Source organism: Cydia fagiglandana, chromosome 17 (assembly GCF_963556715.1).
Source record: "Cydia fagiglandana chromosome 17, ilCydFagi1.1, whole genome shotgun sequence".
Classification (NCBI taxonomy): domain Eukaryota; kingdom Metazoa; phylum Arthropoda; class Insecta; order Lepidoptera; family Tortricidae; genus Cydia; species Cydia fagiglandana.
Window position 1 is genome coordinate 1,778,314 of NC_085948.1, and position 15,569 is coordinate 1,793,882.

Consider the following 15,569-nt stretch of genomic DNA (forward strand, 5'->3'; position numbering starts at 1 on the left):
CGAACTTTCATGCGAAGTCAAAGCCGTGCTTCAAGCTTCAGGACTAGTAGTTGAGCACAGACTCCAACCAATGTCCATTGTATTAAAAAGCGAGACCGCAGGCCGAGCCTGGCGCAGCGAGGCCAAAGGCTAAGCTGAAGTAGAGGACATGTGGAACATAAACCAATACTAAATTGAGGTAAAATCACTCATTCACTCCGAAACAATTAGACAGTGTGCGCGTTATAGGTATTGACAGTCTCTTAAGACTGCGTCGAGCGTCCAGTGGCGCCCTCATTAGTGGAATTGTGTTTTATAATAAAGCAATTAATTTCTGTACCTATACATGAATCAGTATAATATGTCATACGTATTAATATTGTTGTCCTACTTATTCCCCAACTTTTGGTCTTATTCCGAAGTATCATTTCGTAAGTTTCGGCCCGGCGAAAGGTTCGGCCGTTTTTTGGCCGAAACCGAAACTACAGCCGAAACATGATTTTTTGGCCGAAACTGGCCGAAACCGAAACCGAACCTTCGGTCGGACACTAAACCACTTCCAGGTGTCTGACTTGAAATTTCGCATACTTCCATATTTCCGATGACAATGCAATAATATGCTAACATGGAGGAGATCTGATGTCTCTGATGATGGAACAGTCGGAAGGTAGCCAAACTCTTCGATGGAAAAACATAAACACATTGAGTTTAGGCTAATTTGAAAGGTCTCGAGAAGTACTTACAGTAAAGAAAGTACAGTCGGCAATAAAAGTGTGTATCCAAAAAAAAATATTTTTGACGGTTACTTGTTACTGTTGAAGGTTTATCGGCCTGTTGTCATAGACTCGTCCTTTTAGATAGCCCCACAGAAAAAAGTCAGGAGCTATGTATTACAAATAGTATTATGTACCATATTCTGTTGGCTTATACCTACCGATATCATGTGAGAACGATTTGTACAAAGTCGTGATATAGGTGTGTGTTACAATTCCCGATGAGTCAGCGAAAGTATGAATGCTGCGCGTTAGAGATAACTTAATAATAGGGTCGGCGCCGGCGCAGCCCGCGGTAGCGGCAATTAAGGCTCTTCACAAATAACGGGACAATAGATCATTAACTAATGCTGCTAGGGCCTTACAAGGTCGAAGAATTTCAAAGTTAATAGATTTTCAGGTGATAAGGACAGACTGGTTTTGAGGGATCAGTAATTTCATGGTTCGGTTAGACTTCAGAGAAAGGAAAACTCTTCAGATTTGTAAACATAAAATACAGATCGAAAAGAATAGTGGTGGTGACAAACGCAGCGAAGCGAATAATATTGAGAAATCACACATTTTACGATTAGGGAATTAGAAAATTCCGAATATTGAATAAAGATAAGCAAACAAATTGGAATTAATATTTCTGCGTCTCGGCTTAAGTTAAGCTCACGATTTATTTGAATAATCCGGCGATTCTGGCAAGAGGTCGACCCACAAAAGAATTCTTAATCAAGGGCGAGCATAATCGATTGTCACCGCGACGGGCGGGGAAATTAAACGACACCTAACGCTCGACAAAACTCCGACGCTATAAATCGGACGAGACCAATAAGAAAAAGAGTTAAGCGTTCGGGAGATCGTCGAACACAGATTACCGGGCGCAGGTGTTAAATAAAAATAATAAAGTAGAAGGACGAGGCAAAAAGAGGAGCGGAGGCGGCCGCTTGGCGCCGAATCGGGCGTAATTTCGTTTGCAAGGAACTTCCCACAAAAAACGATGCCGGGCGTGTTAACCGCGGTACTGCGGGTCGCGGCGACCATTTAATGCCCATATATGCGCGCCGCACCACCGCTCTGCCCTAATAGGAACACAGATTGCCAACGTTCAATAAGATACGTGGAGCCGCGTACGTGTCCATGCCGACTTTAAGTGGCATTCTGTTGCAAGCCAACCATTACATGAACACGCCAGCATTTAACATATGTAATGCCGTATGTACTCCGTGCCAACTGAAGAGAAAATTCTAAACACATAAAGAAAATTACAGCTCTCGTATGCAGTCATGCAAAAATACGCAATTACTTGACAGGTCTCAATATTAACTAAGAAAATGAGGGGTAATGTCGTGGCATTAGCTCTGTGGGACTGTCAAATAATTGGTCATTTCCGACGTAGAAATTCGAAGCTAAGAACTAAGAACCGCAATTAGGGAAGGGCCATTCGCACGTACGTACAAATTGCAGATGGTTGCGCGGCCGAGCGCGGACACAGCTACACCACGCACTGCCAATCGCGAGCGGGGCATCAATAATATAATAACACGTCGGAGAATATCAATTGGAGGAATTACAGGTCGATTGCTCGTGTCGGAAAACGCATTTCAGTGCATTCGAGTCTGCGATCAAAGGTATGGGTGCCAATCATCAATGGCGTTCGGCGTCGCCACTTCAAGGCCTATCTATGTCATGCTCTCTAGCAGTTCTAGCACTGAACGATGATGAATTGAAATTACTAGTGAGTCTGTGAGCTGTGGCTCGGGAACACAACTTAAAAATGAATATGTAATTCCAACTGAATCGACGAAAAAATCTATTTAAGCATCGAACCTGCTCGCGAAATTTCAAGAGAATCGGTTGAGAATTGTAGAGGAGAACATAGAGACATTCCCAAGCATTTTTGCCCAAGCTGAAACGGAGACTTAATAAAATAGTCTAGTTAGTTAAATCTAACATACTCTATTAGCCCTACTCGTAGCTCACACGTATTTAACATACATTAACACAAAACGGTTTAAACTTATAGCAAACTTTTTATTTACATTTTATTTTGCATGATATTCTCCACCACTTGGTCGAAAGCCAGCGAAGAACTGTACAAAAATAGTTTCTACATGAGCAGTGGTAAAGATTCATGTTGCACTTGTAGCAAACATGATTCAAGATTTTCCAATATCGGTACATAACCACTATCCTATGGATGTAGCACTATCACGTCTGCCCCATTACCGGCAGAATTACTCCTTGCCCGCCACAACAGACAAACCGCATCCCGTTACACTATTAGGCATTTACGTGTTTGATGCTCAATGCAAGTCTGTTTCGTTGAAGGTATAATTTAATTAGCAGAGGTGGGTAAAGTGGGTTGAAGTTACAGCAAGTGTCTACTTGGTACAGGTATGGATAAGGATAAGACTAGAACTTGAGATTTTTTATTCCTCTACGTTAATTTTTCTATAAATTGTGACTACTATACTAATACTTACGAATTGCCTCAATTTGCAAAGTTTGACTGAGACTGAAACTAAATATTAATAAATAAAATAAATAAATAAAATGCGTCTACTTTGCATGATCTAGACCTCTTTATGGCACATTCCGCACATTCTAGAAAATTTTATTGCGACCCATGTCTATGTATGTTTGTACTACTGATACTACGAGTACTGAAAATACGAGTCCTTCCAAACCTCATTTAGAAATTAGAACCCAAAAATCCGACATGTTTTTCAAATTAAAAGTGTGAATCCTTTAAATACGTCGTAAAGACGGAAAGAGGCCATTAAGCAGGCTTAACGTCCCGGGCAGCGGAGTTCCAAAATAAATATCTAATATGATGGTATTAGGAGGACCGAGGGCTGGTTTACAGGAAGAATAAATAACAGGATTATCGGAGGATCACTGTCGATGTAAGAAGAATCGTTCGAAATTATAATACTAGGTTATATTTGTAACTTAAATCCGACGGAAACCGACAAATATCCTTGAATAGTATTTATTTATTTATTTATAATAGGTATTTTGTTAATGTTTCGTATAAATTAATCTCTTTTCTGTGTATGATAAGATTGATAAGATAATACAGACCGAATTTTTAGTCATCTGTTTGCATTTTTTCCGAGAGCGATCTTTCTGCTCTATACAGCACAACCGAGGTTTGACCACCACACACATATGAAATGTTAATAGACACAATAAATACGTGATGCTGATGATGATAGAAAGAAACACCTATAGTTTATACGTGTAGTTGTTTTAAAAGTAACTCATAAAACCAAATGTAATTCTAAACGCCATTACATAAAAAGAACGAGAAACAAAACCAAAACAAGCGCGTCTAGCCGTCTCCATAACAATTCGTTACACCCATATCGGATGTTCAAATCGCAATGCTTACATTACTGAAACCCACGTGTTTGAATCGATGCTCATTCGATTCAGTGTAAAATTGCTTTAATATCGAGCTTACATCCATGCTCATGCCCACACCCAAGACAGCTATCTGGAGATCTCGCTTCAAATGTTAGCGGGTATTTTCTATGCCCCTACGACCCCACTCAGCTATTCATATGGTCTTGAGATACATAAAGATCTTGAATACATTATGTTGATAACGCGAATTAATTTTCTATTATCGAAAATCGATAGAGATTAAGGCAAGCAAGTTTGTTGAATGCTTATATGAAAAATTAATATCGAGTTAATCGAAAATGCTTAGGTTTAAATTAATAATGTCTCGAATAAGAATGTTTAAGTAGACTGTTTTGAATATATCCATAAGATTATAGATTGCTTAATTGGATGTAATGTAACAAATCCCCTGACGTGATCGTTACAGATAGACCATACCTACATTCAAAACCAATCATACTGTCATTATCTCATTATCAATAATATCTCAGATATCTGCCAGTGATTGCACCCAGCGCTTAAGCGCAATTAAAAATAAATTGCAATCTTCATTAGAAATAGGTACTTAGGTATATTGCTGGACATGCGAATAAACGACATTGAAGAACGTCCAGCTCTATCCTTATCCAGAGCATTCCCACGACAATCACTCGACTGGAAAAACGGCCAATAAATGAACTACAGTCAAACAAACGGCCACAGATCTAAATCAGGTCGCGCAGTCTGAACGCATAATGTTGTATGGCTATCCATACATTGTTTAAACCTAAACAAAGGCTTGTTGTAGAACAAATACCTCATTTTAGAGAGGTAAACGGCCCGATGTGTAAACTTTGTTCGTATTTCCTTTCGGTCGTCGGCTGGTAAACAAAACGGCGCGTGCGCGTGGATTTGTACTTACGTAGTCGCAACGAAAGAATCGTGACGTCAGACGGTGCGAATAAATTTGGACGTGATCCATATTATTGGGAACGGAATGTTTGACGGTTTGCAAATGCCGGGATACGGACTGGTAGCCATCGCCGGACGTTATTACACGACTAGGAAAAATATTTAAGCGCAAAGCTCCTAGAGGCAGTTAACATGACTAAGGTCAAAGGTCTGCTACAGACATATTCATGCGGCTTGAAATTGCATGAGTACTTAATAGGTACTTAGTTGTCCTTGCCAATTACTAACTTTAGTAAAATAATGAATGAGTGACGAATAGCAATTATACAACGAATCGTAATTATAAATCTAATGAAAGAATAACACCTGCCAGACGAAATTAAACCTTTTTCTCTGAGGTTTACATGCCTTTAAGACATACATGTGATACATGTCTGACATTTCTCACTTTATCTGTAGGTATCAAAGCATACGAAAATCTTAGAAGCAGATAATCTAAATATCGAAGCTTACACATATATCGTCAAGATAAAAATCATTACCATGATCACATTCCTTACTAAGATCTTCAAGCTTATCATTTTCATTAATCCAACGGCCAGGGCTAAACGATCGGTGGCAGGTTCAATTCAATTTATGTATCGCTCAATCTGGCTTTAGATATTTTGTAAATCATGTTTTTTGGCTCGACAACAACAATACTCGTGTTTTTGAGAATTATCAGATCGGAGCTACGGATCGATGCATTGTTAATGGGTATTCGAAATGGACAATACGTTTGTCCATTAGGATCATTGCTCGTCTGATGGGTTTAAGTTTGGTGAGCTTTGTCAGAGGCATGCTACGTCATTCCACTCCATCTTTAGTGGTAATCTGATAATATCGTGAGGGAGACAAAATTCAAAAAGGGATATATTTCATCATATCTGTCCGTTTGGTAAATAATTAGCGCATCTTCTTCCTCGCGTTATCCCGGCATTTTGCCACGGCTTACATAGGAGCCTGGGGTCCGCTTGACAACTAATCCCATGATTTGACGTAGGCACTAGTTTTTACGATAGCGACTGCTATCTGACCTTCCAACCCAGAGGGGAAACTAGGCCTTATTGGGATTAGTCCGGTTTCCTCACGATGTTTGCCTTCACCGAAAAGCGACTAGTACATAAATATCAAATGATATTTCGTACATAAGTTCCGAAAAACTCATTGGTACGAGCCTTGGTTTGAACCCGCGACCTCCAGATTGCAAGTCGCACGCTCTTACCGCTAGGCCACCAGCGCGCAAACAAATAATAAAATAAATAAAATAATTAGCGCATAAGGACTATAATTATTAATTACATTAATTACTAAGGAAATGGAGCACGGAGTCTGCTCCTAGTTAGGCAGGCAAAACATTGAATTTAGTATTTATCTTAACCATATTCCTCAGGCAAATTTCAGGCAAAACTTTAGGCTTAGTCAAAACTCAGAATAAGACTTGAATGTAGAAGGTACACTACCAAATACCGATAGTATAGTATAGCAGTCTATAGAAATGTATACCAGTCGCATGTATTCTTCCAAAATAATTCCATTCCATAAAGGTATATCTTGTTAAGGTTAAGCCTAGTTTGGTTTCACGTGAATTTGCCTTATTTGAATAAGAATGAACCGTTTCCTCGCAACGGACACTCGGACAGAACTAGGCCCCTCCTTTTGGAGTATATTTAATGAGTTACGACGCCAAAAATTTTCAGCTTCCATACTTAAAGGTCAGAACGAAATAATCAGACTAAAAGTTCGGAATTTTGAACTTGTTTCTTTGATATGTTACTGTTCGAGAAACAGATAGCATGGCCGATTGCCGATAAACTTATTTAAGATTTTTGTGGATGTTTTGGATTTTTTTTTTCTTTTATTTTGTGATAAACATCCTGATTGCATAACATACATGCAAAACTGCGTCAGGAGCGGTATTAGGTATACCTATCTAATTCAACAACAAAAAACGCAAATGCCTAGAATTTTCGGTAAAAGAAGGAGAGATGGGACTTTTTCAGTCTGAGTAGTTATGACCCTAATTAATACATAAAAACACATGGCTGTGTCATGAGAAAACCTCAAGTCCATATGGACTTAAACTTCACAAACAAATGCTACTCAAAATGTAAATTTAAAAAGTAATTCCAGAAAGTCATCACAATATTGATGGTTCCATTACAAGTTTAAGCAATGCAGGGGGCTGGACGCATTGTACATTGTCATTCGGACGAGAGTTGACGCCTCTCAAGCATAGCTTCGGAATACAATGGTATGGAGTGGGCGAGACGGTCTTTGAGCAGGTTTGGGGGATTAATGGGGGCAGGTTTGTAAACGTTTATAGTACAGTCAAGGACATAAATATGGGTACAGTTGACTGTAGTATTTGACAGAGCAAGATTGCAGCACGTCTAGCACGGCATGCCGTGTTTGGCGCGAATACATATGGAATCGCGCTCGATGTATGCTGTTGCGCGAGTTTTTAAGTTCTGCTGCAGAGTTGAGACGAATTTGTGAAATTGCACACAACCTGCTCTTATAAATAGGAATGTTAAATTCTATAGACCATTTTAAGACAAATTGCCACAGGGTCGAATTAGAAAAGCGCGTTGTGCCTCTTATAATTACAATTTTTTTTGGCGTCAGGTTCAACTGTCTCAAATATATTTTCAGCATCTAAACGTACTCATCATCAAACGCCATATTTGATTCATGATTTTATACGGCTGCGAGCTCAGCTCTAACGAATCTCCATATCTATGGTAATATCCGTTTATTGTTATGTCTTTTCCATATCTCGGGACCATGGGGTTCCGGACCTTTGGGAGGGGTACGTGGGGCCGAAGCCAACAGCGCAGAGGCCCTTTAAGACACTTTAATCTAAAAGCAAGGGATACACGTGGCGGATACCATCCCCGAACGCACAATGTGATACATCCGGAGATGGTCCCCGCCAGGTGCAAAGACTATTGCAGTGCAGCACTTTTGTGCTGCGATGGGAACTAAGGTCATGGGCTATAGATTTGAAAGTTGGATGGACTGGATAATGGGCTATGGGAGAGACTAGCGGACACCTGCCGTGACAATCAGTCTCAAAATTGTATCAGACAGGTGGTGACTCGCCAACTCATTGAGTGGGCCCCGCAATGGCCGCACGCACAGTGCGACAACAGGGCAACACTTTGGAGTGGCTGTGAGGTTGTCGAGAGGTGAGTCTGCGGTAGCCAGATCCCGGTAATCCGTTCAGCAGGCCGCCGGCGTTATGACATTTTACACTTCCAACCTGGAGAATAGGTCCCGCTCTTGCGACTCCACTCTGGCCGGCCAATCAAGGCAAGCACAGAGGCGAGGGCCAGATGACAGGGCCCTCTGGAATAGGGGTCCGCGGTGTCGCCACTCACCGTCAGCTCGCCACAAGCTGCCCCCGCGGGGTATTGTTATTATTATTAAAGACGACCCATCTCAATGTCGGACGATTCGGAGAAGCGTCTTTGTACGCTGCACTTATTCTGACACCTACGGCGCAGTCAAAATATAAACAGTACATTATGATCAATAAAGGTGGTATTTAGAATTAAATGTAGAGTTAGACTTAGGTTTGTTATTTTCGTGGTTCTCCCCTTTCCATAGATTATATAGTTCATGACTTTACGTTGTGGCCATATAAATACATAAGTTTTTAAACTGCTAGCACTTAATTATTTATACCATTGTAACTATCTGTTGCATTTGCTTCATGATGGTTGCATTACCTAGCTAGAAACATCTCTAATATTATAACCGTTAAATTGACATTTCATCTACAATCCCAGACACGGTATGAATAAAGTAGATGCTAAGCGCTAAGCTAAGGTATTATTAATGTACGGTGGTAGGTTTCGGCAGTCGGTTTCTTATTCTTATTAAACTCATATTCTGTGTTAAAATGCTGATTTAGAAACTTTTACTGTGTATCCGATTCGATACAATGCATATAGGGCTGATAGTTGCAGGTATTATAATGATAATTCATATTTTACCTATATACGAATCCCTACTAATATGATAATTCATATTTTACCTTCTCTATTAAAATCTTACCTTCACCTTGCAACAACGAATTTTCTGGATTGTTAAGCACCACTGGTCCTCTCAAAATTCTTCGTTAGTTTTTCGTTCGAAAAGCTAATGGTCATATAAAATGAAATGACGTTTGTTCCCAAACATAGTAATTTTTTGAGAACTTACGAACAAGCATGGGTTCAAGTCTCGAAGTTAACCACTCTGTTAATGCACTTTTTATTTATACAATAGTCATGCTACATATAGAAGTGGCGAGAGACAGAAAGTCTTGGGCGGATTTGGAGGAGGCATAAGTCAAGAAACGGACTAACTAAATGCTAATATAGATAGGACAGACATATAGAAGTGATTTAAAACCCTCCCACCAGGGTTCTCACATTCGTTACTCCCGGCGGCCCTTCGAACGCCGTACATATATAAGCCCTCATATTACCTTAAATGGGTAACCACGAAAATGGATTCGACACGGGCCCGATTTATATAGGTGAATTAATCTTGATGCCTCTTTTTAGGTGAGAATATCGTGTAAGAATGTGGCAGGAAATGTGCTTTAATTTTTATTACTGGGGGAACACATTTTGGTGTTTTTGTCTTCTAAAAGAAAGTTTCGTAATTACATACATACTTACCTAAATCAAATTTTCTCCGCCCGTACATAATATTACGCTTAACTCGAGGTTTTAATACAGTAAATTATGGTAAATTTTATTAATTGAAATACAAAACTAACTATTTAAAGAGACATAGATCATAGATCTGCTTTTATGAAAATAATAGATTTAATTTATGCTTGATCACTCCCTAAAATAGTAAAAAAAAATCAGAAATATTATCTTTCTTTACTTTTATCAATCCTAAACCTAAAATATAAATATGTACTACTATAGGAATGCCATAAGAAAATAAAAAAATCCTATGCTATGTCAATCTTGTAGGTGTCATTTATCATAATTTATTTGCCATCATCCTTAGAGACTGTGTAGCATATCCTTTCATTCATACCCCTATGGTTTTATGAGACTACTTACTTTACATATATTTATTTTACATCTTAAATTGACAAGGACTTATTGTCATGACATCAGGATCATTTAACTCAATTGGACGTAGTTTAGGGTAAAAGATCCAATCCGCAAAAATCTGTTAGTAAAATTTGAACTTTCTGTCAAACGGAAAAGTCATTCATTTAAATGACATATTTTAAAGGATGGATCTTTTACGCTAAACTACGTCCAATTGAAGTAACAATTCGTATGATTTGAATACTTCCCAGTCAACTACTAGTGATTCAAATTTCAATTATGGCTTATTGAGAATTGGCACAGGCGCCAGCAGGATACAATTCAGGATGACTCAACCTGTAGGTCTAGTAAAAAATAACTGATTTGCAAGACTGAAGTGATCCCATAAGTGTTCCGTGAACGAAGTTTTGTATGGAACACTAAAAACCTTTCATGTGAATCAAAATTATATTAAAATTAGTATAATTTGCTAAGAAAACATAGTGTTCAAATTATAAGAATGCACTTGCGTTCCTAAGAATTCATTTTTTACTGGAAATATTTTTTATAGTGTCTAAATTTAATAAATACACAATTCAAGCCTCTTTGCTGTTTAATACCAATAAAATTGCACCGCTCACAATCTCTCTGCTTAGCCTTAAGGTTGACTGGTAGAGAATGCCTTATGGCATTAAGTCCGCCTTTTGTACTATAAGATTTTTTCTTTTGTGCAATAAAGATTAAATAAATAAATAAATAAAATTGTAGTGCACTGCATAATTGTTTTCACTCGTAATTTGTCGGAAACGTTCGTATTTGTCTTGCTACTTCAGTCAACCTCAGTACAATTTGTACCGAGACTGACTGAAATAGCAAGACACGTTCCTACATTTTCGTGAAAATACATCTGTAGCCATGGACCTAGAATACTACGGACGTAGTTTTGCTAAAGCGCCCTCCAGACTATGCGCGTGAATCGCGGGCGAAGCCGCGAACGCGAGTGTGGAGTCTAGTTCGCTGATATGCGAAATCGACTCCAGACTCGCGTTCGCGGCTTCGCGCCGCGATTCGCGCACGAGTGTGGAGCGGGCTTCAGACAAAAACTGTGATTCCATCATCCACCAATTTCCTAGTATTTACGCGTGACACACACACATTGACAGTTATCTCAATGCCCTCATCCACCAATTTGCCGTCAGACGGTTCAAAACGTCAGTGAAGTAAATTTGTCCAAGGAAAATGTAAAACATGCCGGCATGTGTAGTTAAATCCTGCAAGAATTGTACCGATCGAAAGAAAAAAAGTGACGGAATAACTTTTCATAGCTATTTTTATCAATTATCATGGTATTGTACATAAAATCTCCATATTTCATTGTTTATAAATACGAAACAGGAGTGTGACCAGGAAGTTGAATAGGGTAATTCCCCGAAAGTAGGGTAATTGATGCCCTTCTTATTAAATCATTATGTACATAAGCGATCATTTAGGACATTTAGCTAAATAGCTAAATTATTGATTTTGCATTTCAAACTAGATCGGTATGGTAATTTCCCGATAATAAGGAAATTAAAGAACATGAATAATTTTTGATAGCTAACGTTTATTTGTTATGTAAGGAAAATAGTTGTTTCACCATTAGGGGAGAATTTGTGTTACATGGTATCACTCGTCTACACGCACACTTTCAAACCGTCCGCCATTGCAGGGTCACAGTTTGTCTTAAGTGACATTCCCTCTGTCAAATATATAACTCTATGTCTGTAGCAATGTTTTTATTTACTATCTCCGCGCGCACCCTTCCTAGATAATGGAAACTGTACTGTAGTGACATCTACTGACAAATATGCTAACAGAACAGATCTGTAGGATAACAAACCACTGTAACAAACACACATTTCTTGTCTTGTTACTACATGCAGCTTGATACAATTTTTTAGCTAGAATAGAGGTTTAGATATCAATAAATAAGAAATAAAAAAGATAAACATGTAGAACTAAATTCTTCAGCCATGAAAAAGTAGGATATTGCGGTGAATTCCTGGCATCAATTATTAATTTAAATACTCCAATTACTGTATTTATTGATAATATCATTAATAGAATAAGTTTGTTGTTAACAAAACAAATAGTTAACCAAAAGTAGACAAATTCAGGATCTGTCTTTTTTTGTTGTGTGATACACGAACAACTTCTAATTTACAATTGCTGGTCAAGTTTTTCTATTTGGCTTTATTACTATTTGATAACAGATTAATTTATAGATGTTATACATTCATTCACGTGCAAGTAAACTCTCTCAAAGGCTAGTAAGTCGGACAAACTAAAAGGATACTGAACTGGTTTTTGTACGTAAATTTAGTTACATTGCTGTTCGGTGAAATTAAACTGTTACAACTTGTATTTTATATACTATGGCAGTAGAAAACCATAAAACTCACCCATTATCAGCCAAATTTCACTTTAAAAACACGGTTCAGCGATACAAAACACAAATAACATCACCACAATCATCACACAGCGGCCATTTTACAATTTATGGGTTGCAAGCTTTAAATTCTTTAAAACATTCTTTTGTTTTTTTTAAGATTGTTCTCGTTGGTGCCAAACCGCTTTAGTAAATAAATTTTATTTCTACATGTAATTTGTAACCAATACATACTTATGGAAAAGTTGGTAGCGGTCACTGTCCAATAAATTAACCAACCCATTTTTATATTTAAAATCATTATTGTAAGTGACTATATCCATTTTTAAGACACTATTCATGCAATCCTTTTCATTTATTGTGTTACACGCATTATTTTTCCTTACTTCCCATTCTCTTATATTATTTTGATGCAAAATTTTATTCATTAAATAATATTGCATGGTGCTTCTAAGCAAAGAGAACCAACCAACCAATGGTATTGCCAACGTAAATTCTATTTTTCTTTTCTTGTCAAGAGCTGTCAAAAAGGTTGGACATTTGTGTGTTTTTTAAAGATTTCTTAAAATCTATATTAATCCGGCGATAATTACTATAAAATTGATGCAGTAGATAGTGCATTACAGTGCCGTGTATGTGTAATTTATAATTTCTTTAATATTTCAGCTTCAAGATGGTGCAGCGGCTAACGTTCAGACGACGTCTGTCGTACAATACCAAATCAAACCAGAGAAGGATGTGAGTTTTTCTACTTGATTTATTACAAAAATACCCTAACAGACCGTCACAGGTAACGATTTGCATGATAACTTACAAATATCTGTCGTACAAATTTAAAGTTTACCTTTGACATAACCTCTAAGTCGGTAACTGGAATAAAATTGATCCTAGGCAGATATTTGAAAGACGCTGAACATGTGTCCAAGTACTATTTATCTTCTGTTTATAAACCTTTTAATGAAATTTGATCATTACGTTTAGATTACAGTTAATATCTAGCAAAACATTCTGAAATCTTCACTTCACACAATGTTTTTCTCCTGCTTGTCAATCATTTAGGTTAGGTACTGCATTTAGTACTTTCTAATATGAATGGAAACAAATTCGTTTAATGTGGGTTTGATTTGTAAATATGACACTTTGTACAAGTCAAATTCAAACATGATTAATCTTAGTATTTTATTATTTTTATTGTAAACTTTGTGTATTGTCTCTTGTTGATCAGTCTTGAAAATTTAACATTTTGTATACCAAATCCACTGAAGTACAACCCACAGACAGACAGTAGTGTCCTGTAGGTGTGGGCTGTTAATTTCTGCACAGTGTAGGCAAGAACAATGATATCCATGCAGCGCAGTTGTGGATACCACACAATTTTTTTTTAAAGAATCAAGCAGAGATGCTTTGACACTAAATTTTATTTAGAAATGATTACAGTCATTAAAGCCCATCACAGTCAGAGCTATAAAATTAATATACTAAACATTATTTTATAGCTAGTCATCATATGATATATTTTACATACTAGTTGACTGAGTCCATGCACGCAGTTATAATTACTAATTAAGTAGATATAGAGATTTTTCTACCGTGAACGAGGAAACACTAGTGACTTTCTTCCAATATTTAGTTTATTCTTGATCATTTATTTCCAAATGTGGCCTTTGTAAATGAAACTTAAGATAGGTATTGTTTAACTAAATATCAAAAGGAAGTCACTAGCATTGCCTTGTTGGTTGGTTGTTGAATCATGGTTTTTTTCTAAGTATTTATATATCATATATATCATTGAGTACCCACAACACAAGCTTTCTTGAGCTTACTGTGGAGCTTAGTCAATTTGTGTAAAAAATATTCCCAGTAGTTACGACCAAACCGAGTTGGTGTTTTGTAGTACTACAGGTTACCTTTACAGCTTATATCCCATCCATATTGGTCAAGAACTCAAGATGATTGACTTGTAATCAAACTCAACAGTTCACTAGTAGGTAAAATACAGAAGTATTTTAACTTACCAATGTTAACCTTTCTCTGATCAGCTATTCTGAAGTCCATGAATATGTGCTCACATTTCCGACTTAATCATTTTCTAATACCACTTAGGTCAATGTGGCTAATGCCGTCATAGGGCCTATTCTGTCTACAAGCGTATATATCTTTGATTTTCAATCGTAGGAAAAAAAACATTTGCTTTTGATTGCTGAACCTAAAAGCAATCGCTGCTTTGTTGACGAAATTATTAATCTTGTTTGGGAAAAACGCTAATGGACGGAATAGTCGCTATGACGGAATTAGCCATATTGACCTTATACCTCTCTTTCCGACCCAAAAACTTTGATAACCTGGTACTTTATACTTCTCTCTCTCTAAATTCCAGAGTGCGCACCCCTGGCGGCCGCCTAGTCTACCAGTACGTCAAGAAGCCCAAGAAGATCCCGAGATGCGGTAACTGCAAGAGCAAGCTCCGCGGCATCCAGCCGGCGCGCCCCGCTGAGCGCTCCCGCCTCTGCTACCGCAAGAAGACTGTCAAGCGCGCGTACGGCGGTGTCCTCTGCCACAAGTGCGTCAAGCAGCGCATCGTCCGCGCCTTCCTCATCGAGGAGCAGAAGCTGGTGAAGGTGTACAAAGCGCAACAGGCCAACCCCAGGATCAGCAAGAAGGCCGCGAAATGAGCTTAGGGTATAAATAAAAGTAAATAATCAGATGTGAGTTTTATTGAACAATCATAATCTTATCATTGTCCCTTAAGAGCTAGTCCCGGAAAAAGGAATACAATTTTGAGAGTAATAAGTCTGGGCTATCAAAATCGCTGCCGACTTAGCTTAGTTTAACTTATAGATGGTTTGTAAGGTCAGATGGTAGTCGCTTTCGTAAAAAACTTGTGCCTACACCGGTTCTTGGGATTAATTGCCAACCGGACCCCAGGCTGAGGCTCAGCCGTGGCAAAATGCCGGGACAACGCGAGGAAGATGACTATCGGCGTTCATTAGCCCGTGGCATATTTGCGCGAGAGAGCTG

General features: G+C 38.1%; 3 protein-coding genes across 8 annotated transcripts in view; 2 read left to right on the forward strand and 1 right to left on the reverse strand.

The window, feature by feature from the left end:
• LOC134672785 (bone morphogenetic protein receptor type-1B) overlaps positions 1-12,696 on the reverse strand; it is a 123,563-nt gene extending 110,867 nt beyond the window's left edge. Inside the window, exon 1 of the mRNA XM_063530730.1 lies at positions 12,565-12,696. Within this exon, the coding sequence (XP_063386800.1) occupies positions 12,565-12,568 (4 nt within the window). The 5' untranslated portion in view covers positions 12,569-12,696. The remainder of the gene's footprint in view (positions 1-12,564) is intronic.
• The window catches only part of LOC134672789 (RNA-binding protein lark), a 529,293-nt gene that overhangs the window by 118,814 nt on the left and 394,910 nt on the right, over positions 1-15,569 (forward strand). The window lies entirely within an intron of this gene.
• Positions 12,998-15,253, forward strand: LOC134672746 (large ribosomal subunit protein eL34-like). Its single transcript, XM_063530690.1, has 3 exons — positions 12,998-13,082; positions 13,218-13,289; positions 14,929-15,253. Exons 2-3 carry the CDS (start codon positions 13,225-13,227, stop codon positions 15,221-15,223), a joined length of 360 nt encoding a protein of 119 aa, XP_063386760.1. The 5' UTR covers positions 12,998-13,082; positions 13,218-13,224; the 3' UTR covers positions 15,224-15,253.

What these genes read in the sequence shown, in the direction of transcription:
- LOC134672746 (XM_063530690.1), top strand. Translation starts at nt 13,225, where the DNA reads ATGGTGCAGCGGCTAACGTTCAGACGACGTCTGTCGTACAATACCAAA. An exon ending in AAATCAAACCAGAGAAGGAT is followed by an intron (nt 13,290 to 14,928) that starts GTGAGTTTTTCT and finishes TCTAAATTCCAG; the next exon opens with AGTGCGCACCCCTGGCGGCC.